Source organism: Garra rufa, chromosome 1 (assembly GCF_049309525.1).
Source record: "Garra rufa chromosome 1, GarRuf1.0, whole genome shotgun sequence".
NCBI lineage: Eukaryota > Metazoa > Chordata > Actinopteri > Cypriniformes > Cyprinidae > Garra > Garra rufa.
The window spans coordinates 51989410-52002330 of NC_133361.1; the positions used below are offsets into that span (position 1 = coordinate 51989410).

General features: G+C 35.5%; 1 protein-coding gene across 2 annotated transcripts; it reads left to right on the plus strand.

The window, feature by feature from the left end:
• The first annotated feature begins 4372 nt into the window (after positions 1 to 4372).
• On the plus strand, positions 4373 to 12087 carry LOC141326045 (uncharacterized). Of its 2 annotated transcripts, none has more exons than XM_073834749.1 (8): positions 4373 to 4500; positions 7732 to 7906; positions 8002 to 8176; positions 8283 to 8471; positions 8578 to 8640; positions 8781 to 8873; positions 11656 to 11792; positions 11952 to 12087. In XM_073834749.1, the coding sequence occupies exons 2-8, from the start codon at positions 7769 to 7771 to the stop codon at positions 12003 to 12005; spliced, it is 849 nt and encodes a 282-aa protein (XP_073690850.1). In that variant the 5' UTR covers positions 4373 to 4500; positions 7732 to 7768; the 3' UTR covers positions 12006 to 12087. The 2 variants fall into 2 exon arrangements, with proteins under 2 accessions (XP_073690850.1, XP_073690854.1); XM_073834753.1 differs by having other exon boundaries at positions 4433 to 4500; positions 7735 to 7906.
• Positions 12088 to 12921: the final 834 nt, after the last annotated feature.

Here is a 12921-nt window from a genome sequence, read left to right on the forward strand (position 1 = left end):
CTTAAGCACCAACTTTTCCAATTTCCAATATTTATGTAATTCTCAAAATTTTTGCCACGACTGTAGCTTAATGCAACCGATACGGTTTTGTTACATACATAAATAAAGCGAAATTAAACACAACAGCTGTATATATGATTCTTGCGTACCTGTCACCGGTCGAGCTGTCTGGAGGAATTAGGCTATACTTCTGTACCTGGCACGATTCGTAGTCAAACAGAAAGAGTGGTTTCTAAATGTCACGCCTGCATCTGATAACCTGGTTAATAAAGTGAATGCAGAAGAATACGGAAGTGGTGTAGAAAAAGCGAATGTTAAAGTCCCCATGAAATCAAAATTAAAGTTTTTTGGCTTTTAGTATGATATGTTAGCCTTAAACTTATCTATAAGATAGTGTGCTCCAAAACAATGACAAAATTCACGTTAACACGATATGAGCATTCAAAACGTACAGTCTCTCACTTCCGCCAATATGAACGATTTATGACAGCAAGCTGCACTTCAGATTCCCATCAAACGTTCTGTCTCTACAATCCGCAGCGTCCCGCCCCCAACACTATAAATAGACGTTGAAGCTATGACTGAGATCGGTCACTTGTTCACACTAGCTGCGTTTCCATCCACCTATTTTTATGTGCATTTTGGAATATGGCATAAAAAAATCTCTGAATGGAAACGCGAAAATGCGCATAAATTCTAAAAATGTGCATAAAAAACTTTTGCGCACAATTGAGTAGGATAAACTTTTTATACAATAAGAAAAATGTGCATAAACTATGATGAAAACACTTTTACCGAATAAAAGTGTTTTCCTCCATGCGTATTAAAAAAGTCATGTTACTTTGCACAATGGAACGGTATAACTTGACTAACCAGCCGACCCATCTTGTTGCACAGCGTCAGAAATTCACCAGTTTCGTCACTTGCCCACCATGGCACTTGCGCCGCCATCGTTTTGATTATTTTATAGTAATAAAAATCATTTAGTTCCGTTAGAGAACAAACAGTGCAAAAGTGGTGAAAGATTTAGTTTTGAAACGAAATGCAAAACCGCCTGTTTTAAAAATATTTTGATTTTAAAAAGCCTGTTGGCTGTTGCCTTTAATCTAAAAGGTTCAATTTATTATATTTATTTAAAAAATATTATTTTCAGTGACTTCTCCTAGTCTTCTTAGTGATATTTAGTGGAAGTTTATCAGGAAGTGACTATTTTGTTCTCTTTGTCTTGTTGGATGGAAACGGTGCTTTATGGAAACATAGACTGCATGCTTGTTGTGTCTAATAAATTGCAATTAATCAAACATTATTTGAGCAGAACTAAATTCATAGGTACACATCACAAATTAAATCACTCTGAATCTGTTCTTTTTTTTAGCAGAAGAAGCAAACAACAACAGCATATGGACTTTGGATTTTTCGCAGATGAAAAGTTGTTTGGTTTTCTAACAAGACAAAAATGTCAACAATAGAAACACTGTTGATGTTTCTCCGACATCTCAAGGACCATAGACTCATTACAGATGAGCTTTATGTAAGATTGATCTTAAAATTTCAGACCAATAATATATCATTATGAGAAAAAATGTTTTTTTTATTACTAAATTATTTTGAAACAAAAGAAAATGTTTTGTGGTAACTTTTTATTGTTAGTTGGTCTAACTTAAATGTATTAAATTGTGATTACTTAAAAGTGTGAATCTGCTTAACCTTTTCTGTTCTGTCTACTTACTAAAATTGAGCAAACCCATTGCCTTAAAGGGGTCATCGGGTGCCACATGCACTTTTACAAGCTGTTTGAACTGAAATGTGTGTTAGGAGTGTGTGTGCACAACCACCCTAGACTGACAAAGACCCACCCAGTAGTTTTCTTTTAATTAAGTAAAATAATTTGCCGTCACACTGACAGAGGCCGCTCCTGCGATAGTTGATAGACAGTAGTGTTTTAGTATAGACCCACCCCGAGTCAGAAGTAAACTGACGGCACTGAGGGAATGTGGCCGCCGATCTACCTAAATGGGTTCATGTTTACGCAAATCATTTCTCACCATACAGCTTTAAAAACGAGGGTCAGTATAAAGCCATTTTTGCGAAGCTGCTGCTGAAAAATGGGTCTGTAACTATTTGTGTTCCTGCTTCATCTCCACCAGAAGAAGTGGGTGTAATTTCTTTTTATATGAATCTTTGCTAATCGCCTTTTAAATAATGTGCTTAAGTTAGCACGTTTCATGATGAATGCGGCTAAAGTGTAACTTACACGCTCAGAGAACATGGTTATGTCGTCTTCTCTATGTACATCCGTCTCAATATAATTCATAATGGCACGTTTATAATGAACAGTGCATTAAGGTGATTGTCTATTTACAAACTGTGTATGCTGTAGTAAAACTACATTAAGCTTAGCTTTGTAACGCTAGATTGTTTAAAACGGTGTCTGTTAGTGATTAAGATGTCATGTAAAATTATTTTAAATCGTTTTGGATCAGTTATAATTGTAACGGTTCGGTGCTGGACAGATGAGACGAGAGACGAGATACAATATAACAAACTTTAATATAATCTTTAATATAATGTGACAATAATTGCATTAAGAATGGTAACGTTAACGCAATACCTGCAAAAGTGTTCACAGCCCGCAACTGCATGTGAGTAAAGACCATAACACTCACATTTATGTATTTCAATATTACGACGGGGTAAGTTATGTTAATCGATCACTTTTTTGCTCTCATTCAATCAGCTATACCTCAGTAAACACACCGCGTTCGTATCTGTCTCAATACGCTTCCCTGACATACCCTTATACAAAGATGAATCAAAGTGACATTAAGTTTACTAACCATTCAGACATGTCCTGTATAAGCCGTAATTGCCGAACTTCTTTGCGGGTGTCATCTTTTTTCGGTTCCAACTCCAGTTTTTAAATTAAATTTTAAATGGATGGGGTTGCACAGTGTCTTTAAAGCCCCCCCTCCCAGTGCCATTTTTCCCCAAACTATACAACTATACCCCCAACTGTTGTCTAGGCAACACCCCATGTGCTATATAATGACACACCCCACAGAACTGAGGGGCGGGGTGAGCAGAGGTTCACATCATTTAAAGGGCCAGCTACTGATATCGCTTGCAGAGAACAGAGGCATTTTTTACCAGGTAAAATGAGTGTTTTTTACACTACCATAGAGAACTTTTAATCAAAGTATATTACAAACTTTTCATTAGGACCCTAAAGCATCATATTAACTTGTGGAAAATGGGCATCCAATGACCCCTTTAAAAAAATTAAGTTACCACAACTTATTGTATAGGTGTAATTACTATTCAATTGTGACTCAATTGTGATTTGATGTCATCTTATTTTATTGACTAATTGAAGGCTAATAATACAATTCTCAAAAATAAATAAATAAATGTTCAAAACAGACTGCACAAAAACAATTATAAGAAGAATTGCCAAATCAACTCACCCTTATTTATATATAGCACTTACAATTCAGATTGTGTCAATGCAGTTTTACATTGTTAAACAGGAAAACCGTGAGTCGATTATCCAGACCAAATTCAGTTAAGCTTTATGTCACAGCTGGTGTATCAAGGATGGCCACCAGGGGACACTGTGATCATGTGTGAGCACATGGCTTGTAGTGTGTTTGTTTGTTTGTTGCCATGTGCTCTTTCCTGTCTGATGTCGAACCCCGCCCATCTTGTTACCTACTGTATTGTTTCAGTGAATCCACCTGTGTCTCCCTCATTACCTGCCCTACTTAGTATTTTGTGTAGTGAAAAGGATGCTTTGTGATTGTGTGTATTAAATTAAGTCAATTGAAAATATACAAAAATGTTTTAAAAGAGTGCAGTTTTGATGATTGGTTGTGATATTAGTACTAAGTTTTGTTTGTGTAAATATCTAAAAATAGATCTTTCATCAAAATACGACAAAAAATAAGCATGTCAACCTGTAAATGGCATAAGAAAAAAGTGACTTGTGAAATGTTGAATTGTTAAACTGACAGTTTAAACTAAGTTTAAACTGTCATGAGATTCAGAACCAACTCAGGTAAAAGTCATTTAAACCATTCAAGTCATATTCACATCATAAATGTCTAAAGTTTACCATTTATGATATCTGGCTCATCAACACACTATTCACTGACTAATTACCTCACCATTTCGCAATATGCTTGGCACACATTTCATGCGCAGTCCTGTCTGTCTCTACTTCCAGCTGTATTTTATTTTTTTTTTAAACAAACTGCTTTTTTTTGTTTAAATGTAAAGAGTGTTTGCTTGCGATTTAATTTCAAATAACTGTTTTTTGTATATATATAAAGGTTTTTGTAATAGTAATAGTAAGTGATCAGTTGACCAATAGGAAGGCATGTCTAATGAAAGGTGTGGTTAGGTGGAGCATGTAAAAGGAAAGGAGATTAGACAGTGTTTGTGCATAACTGACTGCATGAGAAAAAGGGAAGCAGAAAAATAGAGAGTCGTGGACACAGCAAGGTGAGTACACTATTTATGCGATTATTCTGAGCTGCTGTCTTTCTTTTATCACTTTTTAGTACTTTATTTCTAAAAAAAAAAAAAAAAAAAAAAAAAAACATCCGGGAAACAACTTTCAGTTTTGTTTCTGCATAAGAGCGAGTGGTTCACTTTCAACTGGGTAATTACTGTATGGTTGAACAAAAAAATGTTATTTTTCTATAAAACAGTGTAAAATAATTTAGAAAGAAATGTATTATGGAAGAATACATGCAGTTTTAACATATTGTTAAAGTGAATTATGTTATATAAAATAACATTATATAAAGACTATTATAAACATGCAGTCACCAAATTGTAAATGCATGTAATGGTTAAAATGATAAACTCATAAATATACGAATGGAAGAAATTCTAATTCATATAAAAATGGAATTCAAAAATCATATGTAAAAGAAAGCATTTGACTCTCAAATTATCGAATGAATGCAACAGCTGACAAGAATAGACAAGCATTGCATGTTTGGTCAAAGCCATTTTCAGACACACAATATTAAACATTGCAACATTTTTTTCTATGAAGTGTTTTTGTATGTACACTCTAAAAAATGCTGGGTTAAAAAGAACTATTTCTGGGTTATTTGGCAACCCAGCGCTGGGTAAATATTGGACAGAACACATTCAGCTTGTTGGGTTTTATACATTAACCCAGCGGTTCCCAACCGGGGGGTCGCGACCCACTAGGGGGCCTCAGTGATCCTCCAGGGGGGCCGCGAGATATCTTAAAATTGATGTAAATATTATCCTATAACTGTTTAATTTCATTATTAATGCGCTAAATGAGAATAATAAAAGCACAGCCTCTCTCGTGTTCTGTGATTGATTGCTTCAGACTCGGCGCAGCAAGCCACATCGCACTGTTAAATACAGACTGAATGGCGGCTCAAAACTTCCAAATGCTGTACGCAAACTAATGTTACATCTCCCGGCTGCACGCATGAAGCAAACCGTCGTAAAGGTAAAAGGTAAAAACGATTAGTGTGTCATAATAACGAACTTGCGCGTGCCTAATGTCTCGTGTAAATCAGAGTCGTGCATGAGACACGCATAAGTCTGCTATTGATTCACAAACTATGCGCGCTCTCGGGGCTCTGATCCCTATCGTATTTTTGAGTGAAATTACAAACATTTGCCTAGTTGTCAAAATTAATGTGAGTGTTTTATAATAGATGCTCACCCACAGAAGAGGAGTAAGGCTCGGTGTTTATGAGCATCAGGCGCGCACTGACAGAGTTCACTGATCCCGTCTTGGTCGAACCTTCACATCGATGTGTTTTAACAGATTTAGAATGTATTTGCTGTAGTTTGAATTCGTGTATTATTTTTTTAATGGATACAAACAGTAGCTATTCAGTCAGTCAAGTTCAAAGGGATAGGTTTAGTGGTCTTTTGGTATCTCCCTGTTGTAGAGCAGGTTCACTTATTTAAGAAAAAGTACTCTTAAGTTGTAAAGAATGTCTGAAGTAAAATAATTTTAAAAGTTAGAATTGAGCAGAGGTTTTCTTTAAAGATTATAAGGTATATTTGAAGTTTTAATTTAAATTTTATTTGAATTTTGAAGTTTTTTTTATAACATGCAGTAGAAGAATAATTAAGGCAAAACAAATGTTTTGGTTAATAAAAAAGTTTTAAAAATAAATAATTTTTTCTTTACTGTGGAAGTACAGTATAAGATGACATGTCAGGCATAGGGGGGCCTTGCAAAATTGGCCGGAGAAGGAGGGGGGCCCCGGAGTAAAAAAGGTTGGGAACCCCTGTTGGGTTGTTTTTGACATTCAGAGAGTGCTGGTTAACTTAAGGTTTTATTATTTTATTTGAAATAATAAGTACTTGGGGTACTTATGTTGGGGTGTGATTTTTCAATGTAAAAAGTCACAACAATTTTTTTTACATTTCACTATATACACATTTATAAGCACATAACCCGACCCCTGCCCCTAAACCTACCATTTGTCAATAAAACACAAGAAATAACAGGCAGATACAATTACAGTCAGAATTTATTCCAAAATAATATTCCAAGTCTTCCGAGACAAAACGATTGATTTGTGAGAAGAATAGATGTGATCTGTGCACAAATTCAAAAATTGCCGCTAGAAGAAGCCATAGGTAACACTTATTGCGTGTTATATGTACTTACTATTATAATAACAACAATAAATAATGCATAAATACATGCAAGCAACCCTAAGCCAAACCCTAACTATATAGGAATTACATGTAGTTAATTAATATTACTCAGTACGGAAATGTATAATTACACTGTAACAATGACACCTTAAAATAAAGTGTAACCAAGCCTTACGTCAGCTTTGGTTGTGGAACGCCATTGGCTCTTGTGTGTTTCATGACCAATTACATAATTCTAATGTTCGGGAGTGTCTTTCTGGAATAGATGTGAGCACCTTGAGGGAGCAGGATCATTGTCAGCGATTAAAACCTGGTCTTCACATTAAGATATTGTATGGCTTTAGAAGACTTGGATTGCAACACGATTTGTTCGTAACTCTTTTATACTGCTTTTTTATGGTCTGTTTTTGTAGTAAACAGAAGTGACTTTTATTTGTCTGTTACGTGTTTTTTTATTGCTCAGAAGTGGGTAGGTTTAGGGTAGGGGTGGGGTTACATGCTCTAGTGAAAGTATACATTTATATAAAATGATTTCTAATTTTACAAATACATGCAAAACAATAAATTACAGCGAACAACTGAAAGCAATAGAGTTGATAAGTGACAACAAAAATGAGGGGTACAACAAAAAAGTGACAAGAGAGAACGTGTTGGCCAGTCGGTTGTCTCTCAGGACAGAACACAAAATGGCCAAAGACAAATGTAACCAGTTTTAACCGGTTTGGCACAGACTACCCAACATTGGGTTACACTGGCCTATAGATATGTGAGGGGAGGGGGGAGTCATCATTTGTATTGACAGTAAAATGACCAAACAGCTGAGTTACAATAAAACTACCCAGCACCTGGGTAAAAATATTAAAAATAACCAAATAAAGTGACCTAACAAGCTGAACCCAGGATTTGGGTTAAAAAACCTGCATTTTTTAGAGTGTTGTATTGCATTACAATGAGTGACTGAAGGTTGGATGCATGTTGTGTCTAATAAAATGCAATTAATCAAATATTATTCATAGGTACACATCACAAATTAAATCATTCTGAATCTGTTCTTTTTTTTAGCAGAAGAAGCAACATTAAAAACAACAACGGCAACAATATGGACTTTGGATTTTTCACGGATGAAAAGTTGTTTGATTTTTTCTGCCAAAACAAGACAAAGATGTCAACAATAGAAACACCGCTGATGTTTCTCCGACATCTCAAAGATCATAGACTCATTACGGATGAGCTTTATGTGAGATTGATCTTCAAATTTCAAACCAATAATATATCATTATAAAAGCAAAAAGGTTTAACATTTTACATTTTTGTCTTTTCTTTTTTTTTAAGGAAAAGCTTGAGAATGACAATGAGGATGTATATTGTGCATTGGATTATATTGAAAAACGTGGAAAGAGGAAAGTGAGAAAGTTCTGGGAATGTGTGGCCCAGGAGCATATTTTACAGCGTTACCCCCAGCTCTCTGAAGTCATTGCATCTCTTAGGAAATCTGAGGAATCATACAGTATGTCTTGCTATCCATCAGCCTCTCTGTCTCACCATTTGAGAGTAGTTTTATTATCACATTGCACTGAGGTCTTCAGCACTGCTGATTTATTTTCTAATTCTAGTTACGAATTCCTCGGCTCTTAAGAGTCAGTCCAACAAAAAAACAAGAGAAAGAGCTGAGGATGGAGGCACAGGAAAAGAAAGAGAGGTTAAAAAGAGAAAGACAGAGAGCAACTTTGTGAGTGACCAAGCTGGACCATCATCACAAAGTACTAACAGACAGAAGACCACAAATAAACACATAAAGAGTGGTGAGTTCTAAGTCAGATAACTGATTGACTAGTCTGTATTTTTATCTGTATAAATAATTACATGAAATTCCAAAAATTCTGTTTTGCATTTTGAAAAATTCTCCAGAACGTCAGAGCCTTCCAGACTCCAGCACAGGGGAGCCATTTTTTTCTCCTTCCTTGAAAGCAGGTTGCTATTCATTTTTGGGCAATTAAACCACATTTGCTGGACACTTTGTGTGCATTCCCACCATTATTTATAACAGAAATGAAACACATAAAATAATTTGTTCATTTGAATTCAATGCTTTTTCCTCTCTTCTATCAAAGAGGATCTTTGGAACATGCCTAAACACAAGAGATGGCTTCCTGTCACATGTGGGAATGAAAAGGCCTTACTGGACAGGGATGCTTTGTACAACAGTAAGTTACCCTCAATGTTTAAATATCTCAAAGCAGCATAACCTTCTGTCGCAAGGCACAATAACATTATAAAAATAAAGAGTCCTGCATTTATGCTCTGTTGTTTTAGTCTCCTTATAGGTGTTTCAAAATCAAATGAAAAAAAAAACTTGATTTGCATTTTTCCCCCTGACATCTAAATTAATTAGTACCATATACATAAAAATATTTATTAAAGGGTTAGTTCACCCAAAAATGATAATTTGATGTTTATCTGCTTACCCCCAGGGCATCCAAGATGTAGATGAATTTGTTTCCTCAGTAGAACACAAACAAAGATTTTTAAGGAAAACCGGTGCAGTCTGCCAGCCATATAATAGCAGTAGATGGGCACCAGACCTTTAAAAGTAAACAAAAACATGCACAGAGAAATCCAAATTACACCCTGCGGCTCGTGACGATACATTGATGTCCTAAGACACGAAATGATTGGTTTTTGCGAGAAACTGAACAGTATTTATATCATTTTTTACCTTTGATACACAGCCACGTCCATCTGTCCTGAGCACGAGTTTAGCATCAGGCTCGTTAAACGTTGATCGTCATGTATTTGTCTGTGCATGTTTTTCTTTACTTTTAAAGGTCTGGTGCCCATCCACGTCCATTATTTGGCTGGCATACTGCACCGGTTTTCGTTAAAAATCTTTGTTTGTGTTCTGCTGAAAATGTTCTAACTCTCAAGCCCAGTGAATGTTCTTCATTGGGCATCTACAGATTTCTCACCAGTGGATCCTCTTGCAGTAAAAGGGTGCTGTTAGAATGAGAGTTTAAACAGCTGATAAAAACATCACAATAACCCACAAGTAATCACTCAATTAATGTTATGTGAAGTGAAAAGCTGTGTTTCAAAATCATAATTTAAGACGTTTTCATTCTGACGCCACCCATTCACTGTACAGGAACGATTGGTGATCAAATGATGTAATATAATTTCTCCAAATCTGTTCTGGTAAAGAAACAAACTCGTATACATCTTTTACGCCTTATGATAAATACACTTTAAGCTAATTTTAAATTGAACAATTCATTTAACAAAATGTATTTTTCAGATGCTACAATTGCCATAAAACCCGTTTTTACAATGTGATCTATTGTGTTTTAGTTTTTTTTTTATTTCCTTTGTTTGCTTTTTTTCTGACATCTAAAATAATTAATACCATATATTGAAAAATATTATTTATTAACAGGCCTATTGCTATTAGTATTATTTTAAGTCTGTCTTTAATTAACACTAAGTGGGTTAAAGGAATAGTTCACCCATAAATGAAAAATAAAAAATAAAAAAATTGCTGAAAATGTATTCACTCTCAAACCCAGTGAATGTTCTTCATTGGACATCTACAGACTTGTAGAAATTCAGCATTACTTCTCACTAATGGATTCTCTTGTAGTAAATGGGTGCCGTCAGAATGAGAGTCTAAACATCTGATAAAAACATAATCCACAAGTAATCCACACAACTCAATCAATTAATGTTGTGAAGTGTAAAAATCTGTGATTTTCAAAGAAACAAGATCATCATTTAATTTTTTCCTTTTGACGGCACCCATTCACTGCACAGGATTTATTGGTGAGCAAATAATTTAATGCCAAATTCCTCCAAATCTGTTCAAATCTGTCTACATCTTTTAAGGCTGATCTATTGTCTTTCAGTTTTTGTGTGTGTGTGTGTGTGTGTGTGTGTGTGTGTGTGTGTGTGTGTGTGTGTGTGTGTGTACCTGGTATTCATCACGTTGTGGGGACCAAATGTCCCCACAAGGATAGGAATACCAGTAGATTTTGACCTTGTGGGGACATTTCTCAGGTCCCCATTTCTCAGGTCCCCAGAAAGTACGGTTTGTACAGTATAAAAACCATTACGCCTATGGAATGTCCCCAAAAAACATGTAAACCCAACATGTGTGTGTGTGTGTGTGTGTGTGTGTGTTTGTTTTTGTGACATATCAGGACACAAATTTGTGTAATAACATGGGTATGACATAGGTATTACAAGGAGAGGGTGACTTATGAGGACATTGCCCATGTCCCCACTTTTCAAAAGGCTTATAAATCATACAGAATACGTTTTTTTGAGAATGTAAAGATATGCACAGTCTCCTGTGAGGGCTAGGTTTAGGTGTAGGGAAGGTGTAGGGTGATAGCAAATATCGTTTGTACAGTATAAAAACCATTACGTCTATGGAATGTCCCCACAATTCACAAAAACAAACATGTGTGTGTGTGTGTGTGTGTGTGTGTGTGTGTGTGTGTGTGTGTGTGTGTGTGTGTGTGTGTGTGTGTGTTTGTTTTTGTGACATATCAGGACACAAATTGGTGTAATAACATGGGTATGACATAGGTATTACAAGGAGAGGGTGACTTATGAGGACATTGCCCATGTCCCCACTTTTCAAAAGGCTTATAAATCATACAGAATACGTTTTTTTGAGAATGTAAAGATATGCACAGTCTCCTGTGAGGGCTAGGTTTAGGTGTAGGGAAGGTGTAGGGTGATAGCAAATATCGTTTGTACAGTATAAAAAACATTACGTCTATGGAATGTCCCCACAATTCACAAAAACAAACATGTGTGTGTGTGTGTGTGTGTGTGTTTTCCAATATACATTACACCATATACAGTGATTTACTATTCATTAAATCATTAATGAAATAAATTAGGCTAATTATTTACTAATCTTTATTGTACTAAGATCATTTACACAAATGTTTTATTAACATTTCAAAACATTAACTTTATTCTCAGGAAAGAGTGACTGCATTAAATGTGGAAGAGAAACGATCTCCCCTTATATATTTGAGAAAATGGCTGGGAAAGGATCATGCAAGTCGTGGAAAACAAGTATATTATGCCAAGGCACAACTCTCAAGAGTCTCATGGAGGTAAGAATATGAACTGATGCTTATTTGTCTTAGTACTCAAATGCATTTTCTCCTAAACTAAACTATTTCTTCAATTATGTAACTTAATGGTAGTCTTTCAAACAAAACAAAAAGCTACATTGTGCTTTTCTTACCTGTTTTTTTCTTTCTTTTTTTCAGATGAATATTTTGAAGACACCTGAATGTAATGGAAAATTTACCCTTCGTAAATGATGTGCTGTGCATTAATTATTTATAGCTCATGAATCCACATATTTGTTTTACTTTCAATAAAATCGGCCAAGTGTAAAATAAAGCTTCCCTGTTTAATTACTATGTTGCCTTCACCTGAAGAGGGCAGCAATGTTTTATAAGAAGCTCACTGACAGAACGTGGAAGTGAATTATAAATGCAGCATTATTACGTGCTCCGACAAACAGCATAACTGAAAACAGTGAGGTAAAGACCGATATATCCACCCTATTTTAGCATTAATTTAGCCATGGGGGGCGGGGGTTGTGTTGGTGGTTGGGGTCCTAGTTTTAGTATCAAAATATGTCATTTCCATACCAAATCTACACATCTTACAGTCACCGTTATGCATATTAATCATAAACACAGCTAAACACATCCTTCACAAAACTAATATCTACTACAGTTTTATCACAGGTAGAATGCAAATAGTTTTCATACAAGCATTTCAGCCAAATGGAATTTATGCAACAACCCACGACAACAAAATCAGCCCAATTCCGTGGGGAAAATGCGGATTTCCTACATCCAACACGAGCTGCATCATTCCAAAGCGATTTAAATATTCCGCATATTGATAGATGATTCACGAAAATTATATTTAATATTAGAATGTTTGCGGGAGCGGGAATTAAAAAAAATATTCCCGCGCGATTTTTAATACAAAAACGCAGACAATGAACGGTGACTGTAGAAAGCAAAAGCCGAATCCCGGACATATTGGGCGATTTAGGAATCCCGGCCGGACGCAGTTTTTTAAGTCCAAAAAGAGGACATGTCTAGGGAAAAGAGGACGTGTGGTCACCCTAAAATACAAGAAAGTACTTACGCATTGCAAGTAAGTTGGAAATCTCTCTTGTTATAATATCAAAAGCTGTTAAATAAGGGTTTTCTCATC